The sequence below is a fragment of the Parus major genome, chromosome 4 (assembly GCF_001522545.3).
Source record: "Parus major isolate Abel chromosome 4, Parus_major1.1, whole genome shotgun sequence".
Taxonomy (NCBI): domain Eukaryota; kingdom Metazoa; phylum Chordata; class Aves; order Passeriformes; family Paridae; genus Parus; species Parus major.
In genome coordinates, this window is record NC_031771.1 from 52,354,942 (window position 1) to 52,373,341 (window position 18,400).

Consider the following 18,400-nt stretch of genomic DNA (forward strand, 5'->3'; position numbering starts at 1 on the left):
AATGATAAAGATTTAGGGGGTAAAGGGGAAATTAGACTAAGTAGCTCTAATTAGAAGACTAGTGTGCCTCACCCTGCTGTGGTTTTCAAGGCAAAATTTCAGACCAGAATTGCTTGAGAAAGCAACTCTGAAAAAGGCTTTTGATTTGTTTTTTTTCAGAGGGGTTACCAGAAAAACACATATTTCAGCTAGGGACTTTTTTTTCATATACCATGTTACATTAAAAAAAAATAAGTACATTGTAACATGTATGAGCAACCAAATTAAAATACCTTTGTGCTTTCTGTATATCAACAGAAAATAAACAGGAATATTTCAGATGGTTTTAAGAAATGGGTGCCAAGAAAGTAGGGAGGTATTTAGAATTCCTTTTACAGTAATTATACCTCTATAACATGATTTTTTCCCTGAAGATGATTTGCATAGAATATTCTATTGCACAACAGAAGTCCCAATAGATTATAGAAAATATGACTATTAAAATGCTAAATATAAACTGTAGTCAACAAATTTGTATTTTTCAGCTGAAGTGTGAATGGATCTGCCAAGCTGTGCTTAAGCAATTACAGTGGTTACTGGAAGAATGAATGACTCTCTCAAATAGTGGTGGTGGGGATTTAATTCTCTGAAAACATGTTAACAGATGGATTTTAATGATTGCAGTTTTTTCTTGTTATGATTATTTCACATCATACAAAATAAACATATTGAAGTAAGATTAGAGGATTTTCTTACAAATATCTGCAAAGCACAAAGCTTTGAGTTTTGGTATATTTGGTTCCTCAGAGTCAAGGTGGTATTTCAGCTGAGACTCCCAAGACTATTGCTCAGTTTAATACAAAACAGTATTTTTGAGCTGTGAAAAATAAAGCTTTGCAGGATTGATATACAAGGTAAAATGGTTTAGTGCCAAGAAATCAGAAAATGGCATTTCAGCATTGATCAGGTTTTTCCATGAGAAGGAGAAGTTTGTTCTGCAAAGGGGACACTGATTTCATAACACTTCGCCCTTTATTTTTAATTTGTGAGGTTAGTGTTAATTAGCCTAAATTAATGTCAACATAAGAAGCAGAAAGGGAAAAGTGAGTATTAAAAGTAATCAAACCCTCATCTTTCATTAATTTGCATGATTTTGAGGGAGAGAAAAACACTGAGGACAGCTGACTTCCCCTTAACCCCAGCAGCTTCTACCTCACATGCACAGGACAGTCTCTGGGTAATCCTCTCCTCACAATATATTAGTCCTGGAGCAGGTTGTGCCTTCCAGAAGACATTCAGTGGAAATAAATGGATCTTTACAAAAGTTATAGTCTTGACAGATTTATATTCATGCTTGTCTTGTATTTCTGAAATGAGTCAATATGCACTGGGGAGGAGGTTTGGAAAGTATGCAAATAGTGAAGGGATCATTTGTTTAAGGTCATCTTTCAGAGTCTTACTGCCCATTTAGTGAGTCACAAGCAATTTTTTCAAGCCCTAATGCCACGATCATGGGAATTCAGCAGCAAGCCAGCTTTAAGAATCTGCTTTTCAGGAGAGGATTTCCTCTCACCTGTGGGTGAGAACAGGACCAGATAGCAGCAGCAGCTTTCTGACAAGATTGGCTTCAAGCTGGGAAACAGGTCTGTGTCCAGAGCAAAACCAGTGCATGTGATGCAGTGAGGGAGGTGTCTGCATCCCTCATTTAACAGGAACAAGTGAACACATTCCTCATTGCAAGCATATGAGAGATCCCTGTCACAGTCAGTGTTCCTGTTAAAACAGGTTCTTTCAGACTACAATAATATGTCATCTTGGCTATTTGTTCAGGTATCACCAATTAACAAACACAAGAATAAAAATGAAGTAGTCTAGAACAGAATTTTTAGGTTTTGGTTTCTTGCAGTGTTGCTATCCATGTATTTGCACTTAAATCTTATCCCTCCTTTCCTGCTGAAAAGGAAGTTTAAATTTCATTGAAAATCTAGTCTTGCTATGAAATTTTTGGTATCAAAATATATCTCAGTATCAAATAATTTTAGTAGAATTAAATTAATTTTTATTAAATAAGATGTGCTTACTGTGAATTTCTTTTTCTGCTTTAAATTTTAGATTCCACAACATATGCACATTTTCTGTTTAATGCATTTGACACTGATCATAATGGATCTGTAAGTTTTGAGGTAAGTAATACCATTGCTTATTTCTGTAAAACTGAATACTTTGCCATTCTTTGTAACAAAGTCCAGTTTGGTGGCTGGCCCACATTTGGGGAAGTTTAGCTTATGTGGCTCAAGTTTTGACCTTTTCCAATGTAATAACAAAAGTCATTACTTAACAATGGTATATTCCATAATGGTAACTCAGACTGTGCTACTACATAATATATTTAAAAATCTGTTCATTTAAAAGGTAACCCAATTTATACACAAGTTACCTAAAATAGTTATTCCTCTCTGCCTTTGCAAGATGTGGTCTCTGAACTACAACTAATATTATGGAGATGACTCAGCCAAAATTGGATTTTTCATACTTAGTTTTCAGAAAGTTCTAGAAAAATGCTTTAAAGAAAGTGTTTTTAAAAGCACAAGAAAATTGGAAATTTGTTCTTCCTCCATTTAACTGCCCAATTTTTTTTCCCAGTTCTGCCTTTCTCTGATAAGGCTGATGTCATCCACACAATATAGTATGGAAAAAAGGCACCTTACTGCAATGCTGTAGATGAGAACAGGGTGTAAAAAATACTGCAAATGAGATAATATTTTAAGCTGTAGAATTTTTTTAAAAAGTCAGTTCATTTGCAAAAGGATATTTATTTTGTCATGTTTGGTTTTGATTATAATGAACTAATTATTCCCTTACAACTTTTGATTGGATTGTGATAAATACTCACTCAAATTTATTGAAATGTCCTGTACATGTTTTCATGATTTATTTTAGTGAATAATGTTGTGAGATCATACAGATTTTTTTTACAAAATTAATTAATTGGTGTAATAGGAAGAAGACTTGCCAATCAGGTGCATTGTGATCAGAAATCTATACCCTAAACTAAGACTATAATTTTTATCTTTATTTGTATTTATTTAAAAAAAAAAAAATAAACCCTATTTACCTTTTTCCAGGCAGGTGAAATCAGTGGAATCTATGTGAAACTAGGAGCAGGAATGGAGGTTTAATTAATGTCTTCTGTACATAGGTGAAATATGCAAGGATTCTCCTGGTCAAATCACAGAATCATAGAATGGTTTTGATTGGAAAGGATCTTAAAGATCACCCAGTTCCAAACCCCTTGCCATGGACAGGGACACCTCTCAGCAGAGACATCCAGCCTGGCCTTGAGCACTTCCAGGGATGGGGCATCCACAATTTCTCTGGGCAAGCTGTGCCAGTGCCTCACCACCCTCCCAGTCAAGAATCTCTTTTGTGTATCTTACCTAAACTTCCCCTCTTTCAGTTACAGCAACAGTAGGGACACTGAGAAAAGTTATTTTTAGAATGAGTAGTTGAAAAGTATTTCTGCAGTTATCATTAAAAAGAATGGGAATGAAAAAACTTTTTGTAACTCTTCTGGTCAATTTTTTGACATTTTTATTTCAGACAGAAAGTCTTAAGAAATGTAGTAGATTTGGAGCTCTTTGATTATATCAGAGTGCAGGTTTGTGCACTAAAAAAGGGCTTTGGAATAAAATAAATCAGGAAAATAAAAGCAGAGGTACTGAACTTTTGTTCAATATCAAGGGAGATATGAGTGATCCAGACATTCATATTATTTGCACTAATTTTGAATCCAGTATAACTCTACAGCTGTCAAAAGACTCTTGCTTCTGTGTCCTTGTAGCAATATTACACTTAAAAACTGTATGATAGCCATTTCTAAAAGCACCTTCCTGAAGTTAAAAATTTATTTCTTTTTTTCTAATCACATGAAAATAGCTGCAAAATCTGAAAAAAAATATTGTGAAATGTGCAAAATACGATCATGTCATTTTTGTCCTTCTCCTTTTAATCCTAGGTGCAGCTGTGCCATTTTCTTTCTATTCCAATCTTCATTCTAGTTTTCAAATTTCCATTAGAAAAACAAAAGTAAACAGCTGAAAAGGTAGAGATGGAGTAATTTAAAACTTTGGAGAAAAAAGAATTTTTTCCAAAGTACTTTTGATATCAAAGTGTAGGAGTAAATACAATTTAGTATAATTACCTATGATGAAAACACTCTGGCTATCTTCTGTTTAAAAAAAGATTATCAAAATCTGAAATGGTAGCAACATTCTTTTGTTGATAAGAATGATTTTTTTTTTATTGTTTGTTTGTTTGTGTTGCACCCTCAATTTCCCATGAAGCAATGGTAGCTGGAGATGCAGGTAAAAAGAAAGAATTTACTTTAGCTTTTTGCTCTTTTTTCCTCCAATTTTCAACCATCAACAATGAAATGTTAGATCTGAGCACAATAAATGCACACCTCAAGCAACATTTCTTGGTAAGATTGCTTGGTGAGATTGCTGTGTCCTTAGAGTTTTGTCATCCCTAAATCCATAAGCTCTTTGGTATGAGCCAGAATCTCTAACTTAAGGATATGTAGCATAAAAACCAAACTTAAAAAATTATGTGCTTGAACTTATCTCTCCTTATGCCATGTTTGTATTAATTTTGAGACTAGCTAATTTCATTAGTTTTCTGAACTAGTTTTGCTTTAATATGACAGTTTCTGAAGACCCAGTGACCCAGCTATTGGAGGCTCTTTGGGCATGCTAGTGAAGTTCTTTGTCCAGTAGACAGAGACAGATATAAAAGCAAGGTTTTCATTTGCTTGTATATTGTCACTGAGACAAAATGAAGATCTGGTCTCAAAGCAATTTACACAGTTAGAAAAATGGAGGCTAATTAACTTTAGATATATTTTCAAAGGTAAAGCTCATAGCACACACATGCAAATATCCAAGTCAGTATCCTTCATTTTTTGTAGATGTTGATTTATATTATTCTTAATGTAACCTTGCTGAAAGTCATTCAATAATTCCACAAATTCTCACAATGCTGTTGCCCAAACACAATGGAGATGTTTAAAGATTTCTGTCATATTTAATCAAAACCAAACTTATATATATTGGTAAATAAATAAGTAAGCATGCTAACTTACTTCCATAGAGGAGTACAGTTCTAAGATCAAACACAAATTCATGTTTCACTAATAATAATAATAGTGTCCAAGGCAGTATTATGGAGGCGGCAGTTAAATGAGTCACAGAATCATAAAATGCCTTGGATTGGAAGGGACCTTGAAGATCATCTTATTCCAACCCCCCTGCCATGGGCAGGGATACCTCCCATGAGACCAGGTTGCTCAAAGCCCCACTCAACATGACCTTAAACACTTTCAGGAATAGAGTGTTCACGGCTTCTCTGGGCAACCTGTTCCAGTGCCTCACCATTCTCAAAGTGAAGAATTTCTTCCTAATAGCTAATTTAAACCTTGTCTGTCAGTTCAAAGCCATTCCCCCTTGTCCTGTCCCTGCATGTCCTTGTGCAGAGTCCCTCCCCAGCTCTCTTGTAGCCCCTCCTTAGGTAATGGGAGGTGCTCTAAGGTCTCCCTGGAGTCTTCTCCAGGCTGAACAAGCCCAAGTCTCTCAGCCTGTCCTCACAGCAGAGGGGCTCAAGTCCTCTTGGACTTGTTCCAGCAGGTCCATGTCCTCTGGCCCCTGAGCTGGATGCAGTATTCCAGCTGGGGTCTCACCAGAGCAGAGAAGAGGGACAGAATCACCTTCCTTGACCTACTGGTCACATTTCTTTTGATGCAGCCTGGGTCATGTTGGCTTTCTGGACTGCAAGCACACATTGCTAGTTCATGTTGAGTTTGTCATCAACCAATATCCCCAAGTCCTTTTCCTCAGGGCTGCTCTAAATTTACTCTCTGCCCAGCCTGTATTTTGGCTTGAGATTTCCCTGATCTAGGTGCAGGACTTAGTACTTGATACTTGCACATTGAATTTCATGAGGTTCACAAGCGTGATTCTGTGGGTTCAACACAAAAAGGTTTGTAGGTTTCTTACACGTCATGTAGGAAATGAGCTCATTGTTTTTTAGTACAGTGGTGATGTCATAAGCATTTTAGCACCATCTGATTTAAAGCAGCTACAAAGAAATGCATTTTCTTTTAGGAGCAGTTCCTCTTCTGTGACCTTTGTTTTACATACACTAGGGCTCCACCACTTCTGTGACATCACTTGATTCCTTTTCAAAATCCTAAAATCTAAATTTAAAAATGGATTAAGGTTCCTGCCCACCTACTTCTGGCCTTGAAAAAGACATAAAGGAACACATGACCAGGTGGAATAATTTTAAGCTTTCCTATGGATTTGAGACAGCACAATAATAAGCTTGTTAATTAATTTATTAATGAACTAATTATCCCCAAAGACTTACTGCGAGATAAAGCAATCAGAAAGTCATCAACAACCTTGCTAGGAGATAATTAATCACTGCTGAAAAAAACCCCACAAATACAAGTTCATCCCAGATCACAACCAGACATTCTCTACACCTGTAGCGCAGAACAGAAATGTCAGCAGGCTCTGAGTACACAGGGACTCTGGCACAGGTGCAATGATGCTGCATTTTGCAACCCTTCAGTGAGACATCACCCTTCCTTGAAGAATCAAAATTAGACACAGAAGGAGATCTTAACAGGTATTAGCATGCTCTGCAGGAAACTGGCAAGTTACAAACAGGAAGTGGTGGAAAGGAGTAAAGGCAAGTACCAAGGCAGAGACTTTGGTGTTTCTAACTTCACTGTCACAAACTGAAGAAAGACCCAACCTAGAGTTGTCTCTCAGCCCAGACTTCCTGTTTCAGGCTCCTTTGTCACCCTGGATCAGATGCACCTCTCCCCATTAGGTGCTCATGTGAGCAGGACCATCTCTCCCAGTGGGCAGTGACACCATCCTCAGAGGATGTATGTTTCTGAGTATGGTGAAATTTTCTTAAAAAATAAACAGGCTCTAAAACTAGAATTCCGCTCTCCCTAGAGGTAAGATGTCTAAAGCAGGATGGAAAAAGGCATCTGGGTGCTCTAATACAGTAATGGGGACTTGTATTCATGTTCTTTGCTAAATGGTGTGCCTGATTCGTGCATCACTGAGTTCTTGGTTACATGCATAAAGATGGGCAGCTGCTCCCTGAGTTCAGCTGCTTCCCTCTGCACTGCTGCTTCACTGTGCAGTTATTAGCTTAACAGCTAGAATGCTTACACTGCTCCTCACACACACACTGCCTTCCACCATGCAGAGCATTTTCCTGTTCAAGGCTCTAGCCCAGAATACCCTGTGGATTTAGCCTATATCCATTGAATCGGATATTCTATTTCTGTATGATTCTATTACTGTTTTTCAGTTTCTTGAAAGTATGTAGAAAAAACATCCCATCCTAGCTGGTCTTTATCCAGCTCATCACAGCTTCTTATTACAATAAACCTTTTCTATTGTTCCTGAAATGACTCCTGCACAACACTCAGACAAAGGCAACGCACCTGAACTATGTGTGATCCCAAAACATGTTGATAAAGTATGGAAGGAGATGACTCACTGCTGCAACATTTAAAGCACATACCCAGAAGGTTTTTGAGTTGTCTCTGCTTTTTAAGAACACCCAATTCCATAAGAAACAACATAAAGACGAGGCTTTTATTTTTAAAACCGATGATAGCATAGTAGCCTTGGAAATGGGGGTAGAAATGATTCCAGTAAGCCTGCTAACACAGGTGGTGCATCACAGAAAGGAGCAAAGAGGTTTGAACTAGGAATGAAAAATGAATGTGTTTTATATAAAATAAATTAAAAAAAAAAAGTTGCTGTGCCAAAATATAAAGAAATTCACAGTTTCTTTTTCTTACGTATAATCTAATTAAATAATGCAAGTGGGGACCTTGACAAAGAACTTAAGGAGAAGCTACATCACGAATGTAAAACTGCAGAAAAGATTTGAAGACATGGTATTGAATTAAAAAGGTTAATTGCTAATGCTGTAATATGATCAAATCTGTTCTGAATTTCTTGAACATTTTAATGTTTAATAGTACATTGTTAAAGAACTGTTTGGAGATCTAACCCTGTGACCCTCAATTAGTCATTGAGATGTAGACAAGATGAGCAAAATTCTTTCAGATTCATGTATCCATTTACCCCAAAGGGCACATATACCAATAAGACAGAAATTTGTGACAGACTAAGAAAACCCAGAGCATGCCAATTGAATTGTTAAAAAGACTGAAGCTGTCAGAAGAGCTGTTTGTGCCTACTAGACCACCAGGGTCCATGATATTTGGACTATACTTCAGTGTATCAGGTATATTTATTTGACTTTGTGGTACACCAGGCCTTTTAAATTTATGTCTAATCTCAATGTACTCTTTTCCATTGTTCCTGCATTTGACAAAATGCAAAAGCTTGCCGGTGCAAATAAGAAATATTTTGGCTTTTATTGTTTCTACTTTAATGTTACTGTAAGACTTCCTGCATGTCATTGCCAGTGATGTAGAAAGGCACATTTAAATATACACACTTTCCATATTCTGCTCAACCTATTAGGAAGGCAGTTTCACATATTTATGGGTTCATATGTTTATCTGATAAAAAAGAGGTGGAAGAAATGGCTGGGGGGAAAAAAGCTATTGTCTACAAAATATTGACATGCTAAGAAATACAGAAGAGAGGTGATGGGAGTTGATATTTTTTCCAGTCTGGAAGATGCTCACTAAATGTAAATGAGCTTTGTCCTGTCAAAAGGGTATTTATTGTGAAACGAAAGTCTATAACCAGATACTACATATAAATAATCTCAAAAGCCTTCTGATTCATTTCTGTGGAATAGCTCTGTAGCAATAGAGCATTGGTGTGTCACAAGAACATTAAGATGGTACATGGGCATGTTATATATTTATTATTCCTTATCATGCTTCCAATAAAAGTAATAAGAACTGGGATGTGCAGTATCATACTTGAAGTTTGAAATTTTGACTGCAGCAGATTTACCTAAGAGATCTGGGAACTACATATTCCACTTTAACAAGGTACAGATTTAACGAGAATTTAATGTTCCTTAGTGCACCATTCTCTCCAAATTGGTCTCCTGTGCTTAGATTAATCTAACTACCACTTAGGCTTTTCTTGGACCATTAAACCATGGGATGGCTTTTCCTGGTATTCACTTCAATGGGAACTGCTTATGTGAGACATTAGGCTTTTCAGAGGATACAACCAATAACAGAAAATTATGGCTTACTTTATAGAAAATTACTCAATTTACTTATTAATTGGGAGTGTAGCAAACAGTGCCTAGATTTTTAATCCAGCAATCATTAGGACTCACAGTGAAGCAAAAAAAAACCAACTTCAATCAACACATCTTTTCATTCCTCTGTCAAATGCATTATTCTGGGTTTCCGAGTGTTTGAGAAAAACTGCTCATTTCCAAACTGACCAAGGCCTTTTGTCTATTTAGGATTTCGTTATGGGTCTCTCAATTTTACTCCGAGGGACAGTACAGGAGAAACTGAACTGGGCTTTCAATTTGTATGATATAAATAAGGATGGATACATAACTAAAGAGGTAAGGTCTACTTCTTATTGTAGTCACTGAAAATAAAGGTTGTTAGCTAAGTCCTGTGTTCACAGAAGAATGGTTTCATTGTCAAAATTGAACACTTTAACAAATCATCAGATATTATAAAATCAGACATGCTAAAAGTTAAAGTAATTGTCTCATTTTAAAGGCATATATAAACATTGAAAAGGGAAAATCTTGACAGAAATTGTAAAAGTTCAGAATTCTTCAGAAATTACGTTTCTGAACATAATAGGTACAGAAATATTTGGCTTTAACTTATGTCTAGGTATTTGCCCACACAGTCCCTAGAATAGATTGGTAGGGTATGTGGACAAAAATGAATTAATTATGTGGGAAATAATTGTTACCTATTTGATGAATCTACAGCTCATAATTTGTACTTGAAACAGAATTTATAAAGAAAGATTCCTACTTCTTTTATTCTGCAAGGATTCAAAAACATACTTAAAGGGGATTAAATGAGTGCTTTCATCAAAATATATATAGTTTTATTTAAGTGAGCTTTATGCAAATATATAAATTACACTTAAAATTTTACACTTTTAGGAAACACTTCACTGTCATTATAAAAGAGTAATCTACAGAATAATTTCTTATCATACTACAGATGACTTACTTTTATAATTAATGAAATTTTCACGAGCGACTCAATATAATTCAAAGATTTTGATATAAAAAGAGGACTCTGCATAAGTTCAGGTGTGTGCACGGGTGTTCTTATTTTCTTTAGGGAAAATAAACTGTAAGAAGCTGATATGCTTTGGCCATTCACTTGCTGTTGCAGAACTTCTTTTTATTTTTATTCATAAAACATAGGGAGAACCTACCCACAATACATGAAATTGCATATATTATAAATAATTTAAAACTTAAATCATAAATCTCTGAAAGCTGAAATCAAATGCTAGAATTTCTAAGAATTAAGTAGTTCCTTCTTGAAGATGTTCAGTCAGAAAAAAAAAGTGAATTCCAAAATTTTATTCTAAAATGCAAATCCTAAAAAATATTTATGTTCTGAGTTAAAGCAGTGTCTACAATGCACATTACATTGCAGAAACATATTTTTTCCCTCTTCAGGAAATGCTTGATATCATGAAAGCAATATATGATATGATGGGGAAATGCACCTATCCTGTTCTCAAAGAAGATGCTCCTAGACAACATGTGGAAACATTTTTCCAGGTAGGTTATCTAACATAAAAGCCAAAAAGACTCTTCTGTGAGCAGGTAGAGAAAGATTTTCATTGTTATAACATATCCTTCCAATTCTGTAATCCTTACTGTTCTCTTTGGTTCCATCCCAAGTTTCCCAGATCTACTCATTTCACCCTGTTTTTTCAACAACAAGCTCTGCTCTTCAAGCATAGTCCACTTACTATGACTTCTGGACTGGTTGTTCCTAGGCTGACATATAACTGAAATGAATTATGAAAAGGACTCGTTTTACACAGGAATTTGGGAGGAGAAACATACTGTAGTGGGTTAACCCTCTTTGGATGCCAGGCACCCACTAAAGCCTCTTTTTCACCCCCTCCTGCCCCCAGTTGAACAGGAGAGAGAAAAATCTAACAAAGGGTTCAAGAGGACATAATTCCTGATGGGCTCAGCCTTGGGCAGCAGCAGGTCCTGAAGCTAGATGGCAGTGGCTCTGCTGCACATGGGGGAAGCTTCTTGCAGCTTCTCAGTGTAGCCCTCCTGTTACCAAAGCTTATTCCTATACTTTTTCTTTTTTTTTTACTACAGAAAATGGACAAGAACAAAGATGGAGTAGTTACCATAGATGAATTCATTGAGAGCTGCCAGAAAGTAAGTATTCAGTGTTAAGTACTGAATGTGTACCTGTTGGCTATTTCTATCATAGCTCTTTACAGATTTCTGCAGTGTCAGTGAGGGGGATCTTAATACCAGAGACAGCATTTTCCCAGGGTAGAGAATCTGTGTACACCATTACACAGAAACACTAAACAGTGTCAATAAATCTGTGGCCTGAATTTGCAGAAGAGCTGTTATATACAAACTGTCATTGCTTATTAGACAACTTTTCCAATATTCTTTTTCTCTTTGATAGTGTAAAGATTGAGCTTGGTAGAAAAAAATTTCTTAACGTTTAGATAAATATTTATTTATATCTTCTGCCCATGCTGGGGCACACAGTTCTGTCACAACTGGCATATAATCATGGCAATAATAATATTGCCTGAAAATTGATCATCCAATCATCCACAGGTGAGTTTCTCAGTGAGTTGTGATGTGTTTATAAAAAGTGAAGCCTTATAAAAAGAGAGTGCAAGAGGTTTGCAAAGATGGCAAGAGTTAACAGCAGACAAGTTTTCTCAAGGCAAGGGTGTAAACTGATAGTGATTATGAGCCACAAGCCTTTACAATACCCAAGTGGCTGTCAATTTCTTTCAGCTGCTGGAAGTAGCTCTGGGCCTTTAGAGCCAGGATGGAGAACTTCTGAAGCAGAAATTACAGACAGTTTTCACTCCTCTGCTCCTCAGAAACCAGCTTGTATTCAAACCAATAGATGATATGAAGAAAGATAAGCTGGATTTCCATAAATTTAAGAAAATCCTGTCAATTTTAAGGTTAAGAATTGCAAGAAAAATAAATGTGATAAAGTAAGAATGACTAACCTTTGGTGTGATAAGAGGTTCATAGAATCATATAATATGCTCAGGTGGAAGGTACCCACCTTCATTGAGTCCAATTCCTGGTTCTCACAGGACACCCCAAGATCAAGGTTGTTTTATATAGTAAAGCATCACATTAGACATAATGAATATGATAGGCCTGATTACATTATGTAAATTGATACGGCAAGTAAGCCTGATACTATTTGTTACAGTGACAAATTTACAAAGTTGTAGTAGTGGTCTTCTGATACCTTGCCCAGCAGACTGATTAATACAGAGCTGATAGAGACCAGCAATATAACCCATGATTATTGATTCTTCTATATCAAGAACAGAGTAATACAGAGGCAGAAGATACAAGAGTATCAGGATAAATGCATTTAATGTGTGATAGTTTTTTTAACTATTTGGAATAGGGAAATCTCTAGATGCTCAAAGATGCTTTAGAAGCAAACTACTTTTTACATGCTTCTATACCTATTCATTGCAGCTGCTCTTCTAAGTGCAGGTACCTAGTGAGTGATACTTTGATTTTAATCCACTGACTTTGGGGGATGAAAGACAGCAAAGAGCTCTGCTAACTGTGGCTGTTCTGTGTATCCTTAGCAACAGGCACTGGGTGTGTGTCTCTTCTGTCAGCACTCACTATGCTCAGTTGCACTGACCATGATTCCAGCTTGTCCGTCTTGTTCAATACCAATGAAAGGCATTTCCTCTGCTAGCACTGTGTGATCATCAGAAACAGAGATGACATTCATTTCCCAGATGAAATCTGTAGCATTTCAGCAGTTAAATGACACATTAATCTGAATATTACAGCAATTATGGTGATGGGCTGAGTGATTAATTTACAAAGAAAATGAATACCTTTAGTAAGGAATTGCCTGTTCTCTTTATCCAGTGCAATTCAGTCTCTCAAGCCTGTTAGAAGCTTTATTTACCTGTTCTAAGTATCCAGAATACACGTGAGAGGAGATGCCCTCTAAACTGCAGCATGATGGAGACACAGTGAATGCTACACAATGCTACAATTGTCATCATGCTACTTACCTCACCTTCCCTTGCTTTGAACTTCAATGGTGGCTATGGCTTTTTGATACAAAAAGTGTCTTGCTGCCTAAATTTTTGTCTCTCTGCCGATGAGGAACTGTTCTCCTTTTAAAACTCCTGCTTCAAATGTGTAATTCATGTTTATATCAAGATTTGGTTTTAGAAATGAGTTTTGGTGTTAGGATTCATGGAAACATAGAATATACTGAGTTGGAAGAGACCCATCAGGATATACCCTCAACACTGTACAACCTGAGGAATACAGGTGGTTCAAGGCTCTTAATTCACAGTTCCTTTGCAAAGAATGGCCTGTCCATTCAAAAAGTGTTGAAACAGTTATGTAGGGAATTATAAAGCGTTCAGGCTTTGAGCACAGTCGTCTCTGGGCACTGAGTAAAAGGATCTGAGTAGAATGGTCCTTCCTTGTCCTCTCTCTGTGATAGACAGGGAATGTATATGACCTCATTTCCCTGCCCTTCCTACCCCACACGTGTTTGAATGTCAGTCTGCCATCCACACTCCAGCAGTCTCTCTGCTCCCACAGGAGAACTGGACTATGCTGCCCTAGATACGCCAGACTGAGTCCTAGAAAGTAGTGGCTGTTTGTCTGGCTTCACATAAATTACCAAAAAGCAGATCTAGGTCTTGAGAAACAGGAGTGGGGCTACCTCCAGATCTCGGCACTTCCCAGTTCCTGACCTGCCTCCTTTCACAGCTTGCTGCTGGTGGAAAATGGCCTGACTCGGGCATTGCTTTGTATCTACAGCAGCACTACCAAGAACAAAAAGGACTAGGGCATGCACCTAGAGTGCACAGGTGACTGTCAGGGTGAGTGACATAGATCCTTCTGGTAACGAGGAAAAGGCTTCTGGTAGAGGTCTTTCTTGCAAGAGTAACCCTTTTCATGCACAATGCTGATGGTTTGGGTTATCCTGAAAACAGCAAAGAAACCATTTCAAACCTACAAAAAAGTGGCTTAAAGGTAGGTCAGATCTGCCAAAGTTCATTCATCCAGGTTTGTGCTTCATATGGACAATGTTTCATATGCACTAACTGCACCCTTTGTCTTGAGTTAGGAACCGTCTAACAAGTCTAATTTGTGTAGAAAAATGTACTGAGAAAGAGGCAAATGAAAAAGATACACTTGTCAAAGAATTCCAATGCAAGCATTCTGGGGTTTTTCTGGATTTTTTTGGCCTTTTTTTTAAGATGGTGAAAAAAAGCTACTAAATATTGTGACAAGTCTGTATTTTCTTGTGAAGATTCTTCTCATTTGACTGACTAAGGGAGTTGCATTGGAAGTCTTCTGTAAAGAAACAGCCAACCTCAGAAATATGGAGTTGATTCTAGAAAGCTAACAGTTTCATTCATAATATTATGTATATAATAAAATTGGTAGGAAGTGTCAAAACAATTTGCAGATTCAGAGCATGTTATTTGCTTGCACATTTACTGAGCTTAGTCACTAATGTATATACAAAAACATTTGTACTAATTATATGACAAGTGACTTAAGTTAAACCAAACTGCTAACCTTACATCAGTGACATTCAGTAGTTTTTTGATGTTTCAAAGCAATGCAGCAAGGAAAAAGCTAGTTTATTTTAACTTTCAGTAATTTAATATAGTAGCTTTGCTATACAAAATTTTTAAGCATTAGCCTATATAGTGTATTTTTGAAATTACATATCATTACTTCCATAAGTTATTTTATTCTACAAAATAGCATGCAGATTATTCTTTACAGCAGCAACACTTCAGATGACATACAGAATCAAAGACAAAAACCCCCACTGTGCATGTTTCATAACATAAATTAAGCTAATTACTCAGACTTGTCATTTTCTACAAAGCAAATCACCCACTAAACTGAACAGTGACTAATTTAACTGGAAATTGATATGGAACACGTGTTACTAGAATATTAATGTACAGAAATCTCACAGTATGTGTACATTATCAGTAGTGGAGAATATTATTGAGATAACCTTTCTAAGAAGTGGGTTTTTGGTGCACATCTCTCATGAAAAATCTAAAAATAATCTATAATTCAGTCTTTTTGTTTATTAGAATTAAAGATGGCTATATTATCTCTGAAGAAAGTACTAAAGAGAGGGATCATTACGGTGGAGACTAGCAAATGCTAAATGAGTGTGTAATAAACTCTGGTATTGTTTATATATATTGTTTTGCACTAGCAACTGTTGATCCAGAAACATCAACAAATATGGGCTACTGCAGGTAGCTGGTACCTTTCTTCTAGACACTGAAAGAAAAATACTTCTTGTTGACTGTTGTGCTGTTACCTACTGATAAAATCTGGAGCAGACAGTGATGCATTGGTATAATACAGAATTCAAAGGATTAATATTTTGTTAAAAATTACCTAATGCAAAGCAATCAGAAATGAGAAGTAGCATTTGGAAGCAATCACCATCTTTCAGTGTGAACACACAGAAAATCTGAATTGAGGAGCTGAAGAGTGTTGTGGTGATACTTGTCAAACTGACTGATTTTGGCTCATGGAGTGGTGTACACTGTCTGTTTTTCTTAGTCATCCCTAACTATGCAGCAGAAGCCCTAGGATTGCAAAAAGGATCCTGTGTACTGTGCACAGGACTAGATGTTACCTGTACAGATTCACAACTGTTACAACTATTGCATGAGTATTTATTGTCTAGGTGTATTCTGTTATCCTGAATATAAACTGATAACCTCAGAAATGTTACAGATCTAATTTTCTTAATATGCTATTGTATTCTTGACAGAGTAGTTTTGGTTTCATTAATATACAGAAAAAATTGTTTAAGCATGGATCCATTAACAACTTTTTTCTGCTAACCATTTCTCCAAACAAGCTTAAAAAAATGTTGCAATTAACTAAAATGTTCTACCACATTTCAGTATAGATGAAATCCACCAACTACATTTGTAATAGAGTATGATTTTTGGTTTTGTGTTGTCTCTTTTTACAGGATGAGAATATAATGCGATCAATGCAGCTCTTCGAAAATGTGATTTAATGAAGACATTAGGTCTACAACTAATGGACAAATATGAGCTATTCTGCAACATTATCTAAAAAATGGATTTCCCACTTTATCATAAATAAAGTTACTCAGCTTTACACTGAGATATGTATTATGCAAGTAAATTTTTTTATTATAAACTCTTCCCTACAAAAAACCCTTTCTAAATTATACAATCTAGCACTTCAACAGTGGCTACTTAGTTAACAGGATTGTACTGAAAAATCAGGTTCTTACTACAAACTCAAAAAAATAGAACTGACATTATACACCTCTATTATCATTCCAACCCCTAGTTAAAGTAGATACAATCACAAGGAGATTAAATAAATATTCTTAGTTTTGCTACTCATTTGTACTGGACTAAGCTCCAGGTGTTGAAGCGTATTTCTTAAATCTCTAGCTTCTAATTTATACAGAGGCATTACAATTTATTTTATTCTCATATTTCTATGGTGTAGTCCTCATTTTCGAATAATATTTGGAGTTAAAATGCTATAGTCAGTGTGCAATGCATACCTTGATACAATTGCCTTCCAACTTTGACCTGTTTTACTCTTCAGAAAAAAAGACCCCAAACCAAACATGACTAAACAGATAACTTGAGAGCAAGAAATGTTATAGAACAAAAAAAAAAAAAATAAAAATTGCTTATGTGTATTCTTATTTCCTAAAAATATGAGTATGCATCCCTCAATCTCACCTAAGAAATCTGCACTTAATTTATCCTGACATGAATATCAGGAGTCCTACATACTGTATTTTTAATTCTTGGATGTGTCTGCAAAGTTCTTTGCTTAAAATTAAGGATCTTCTGACTTCCAATTTTTCAAGAAGAAACCTTAACTGGATCCTAACCCTGCTTTCTTAAGTATATGTCTTTCTGCCTTTAATGAAGATAAAGGCATGAACTTTTGAAACTGCTGTCCCATTTTAGTGCTGAGAATGAATGTCACTACATAGTAACATCTACTGATAATGACTGCTAGAGGCTAACATCCATTTCATCTTTTTGTAATACCTTTAACTATGAGACAGAACCAGGAAAACAACGAAAACTTTAGCTATATATTATCTATATGTGATAAATGCTTTACATTTTTTAAGATCATTTCTTCATTAAGATTGGAGCTACTTAATTCTGAACCTAGAAAGATTCTTCTAAAAAAGTATGCATATAAAAGAGAACACTGCCCCTCCATCCATAATTTTTAAGATATATTGTCCACAGAGTCTACGCCAATACTTCAAAATAGGTGAAATGCTATCAGAGATAGGCCAACGTTCATTGTGACATTGCTGCAGAAAGTGTGAAAGGGGATTAATGAAGTAGAAAGAAGGTTACAAGTATTATTTTGTAAAAATAAATCAGGTATCTATTCTGGTGTAGAGATGGGAGGTTAGAGGCATGTTGAAGGCTGCTCTGCTATCACCAGTGTAGGATAAGAGTAGTACAATACATGTACACCTGAAATCTGCTGTAGTGTGTTTGTGTAAACTAAATGTGCACATTTTGTAAAAAAAAAGAAAAATAAAGTAAACATGAAGAAAAAAAAGGACCATGATCAATTTTTTCAGTTGTTAAGTACCTGCTGGCAAAAATGCTTATTGAAGAAATACTTTTTTTTTTTGAAGCATAAATACACTTATCTTAGCACAGTTCTGATCTCAGCAGAGATCAGTCCTGAAGTGAATTTTAGTCAGGCTGAGGTAATTTTAAAAAAACGTCTGAAATTGCTTTCACATGACAGACTTTTATTAATATTCTATGCATCAGCATCTTCTTATTGACAAAAAACATCCTTTCCAAAAACTTTAAATGCCAGAATTGAATATTCCTCAGGGGAAAATATTCTGTGCAAATTTTGTTATTTCAGTTAACTCCCTCACAGTGTACTCAAGTACTACATGTCCCTGAACAGTATTTATTACAAGAACCAATTAGGAATTATTTTGCAATCAAATTCAAATACATTAATGGACAAATGCTGTACCCTACAAAGCTTGACAGCCAGGTAAGCTGGCTTGTACACTCTTTTTTTTTTGTCTTTAACTTACATTTTTTATATCTTCCATGTTTAGAAG

At 35.9% G+C, this 18,400-nt stretch overlaps 1 protein-coding gene across 10 annotated transcripts in view; it reads left to right on the forward strand.

The window, feature by feature from the left end:
* Positions 1 to 16,427, forward strand: part of KCNIP4 (potassium voltage-gated channel interacting protein 4) — a 386,819-nt gene extending 370,392 nt beyond the window's left edge. For all 10 annotated transcript variants that reach the window (XM_015624320.1, XM_015624328.1, XM_015624330.3 and 7 more), the window contains 5 exons: positions 2,092 to 2,162; positions 9,475 to 9,582; positions 10,678 to 10,782; positions 11,344 to 11,406; positions 16,262 to 16,427. In XM_015624320.1, the coding sequence (XP_015479806.1) occupies positions 2,092 to 2,162; positions 9,475 to 9,582; positions 10,678 to 10,782; positions 11,344 to 11,406; positions 16,262 to 16,309 (395 nt within the window). In that variant the 3' untranslated portion in view covers positions 16,310 to 16,427. The remainder of the gene's footprint in view (positions 1 to 2,091; positions 2,163 to 9,474; positions 9,583 to 10,677; positions 10,783 to 11,343; positions 11,407 to 16,261) is intronic.
* Positions 16,428 to 18,400: the final 1,973 nt, after the last annotated feature.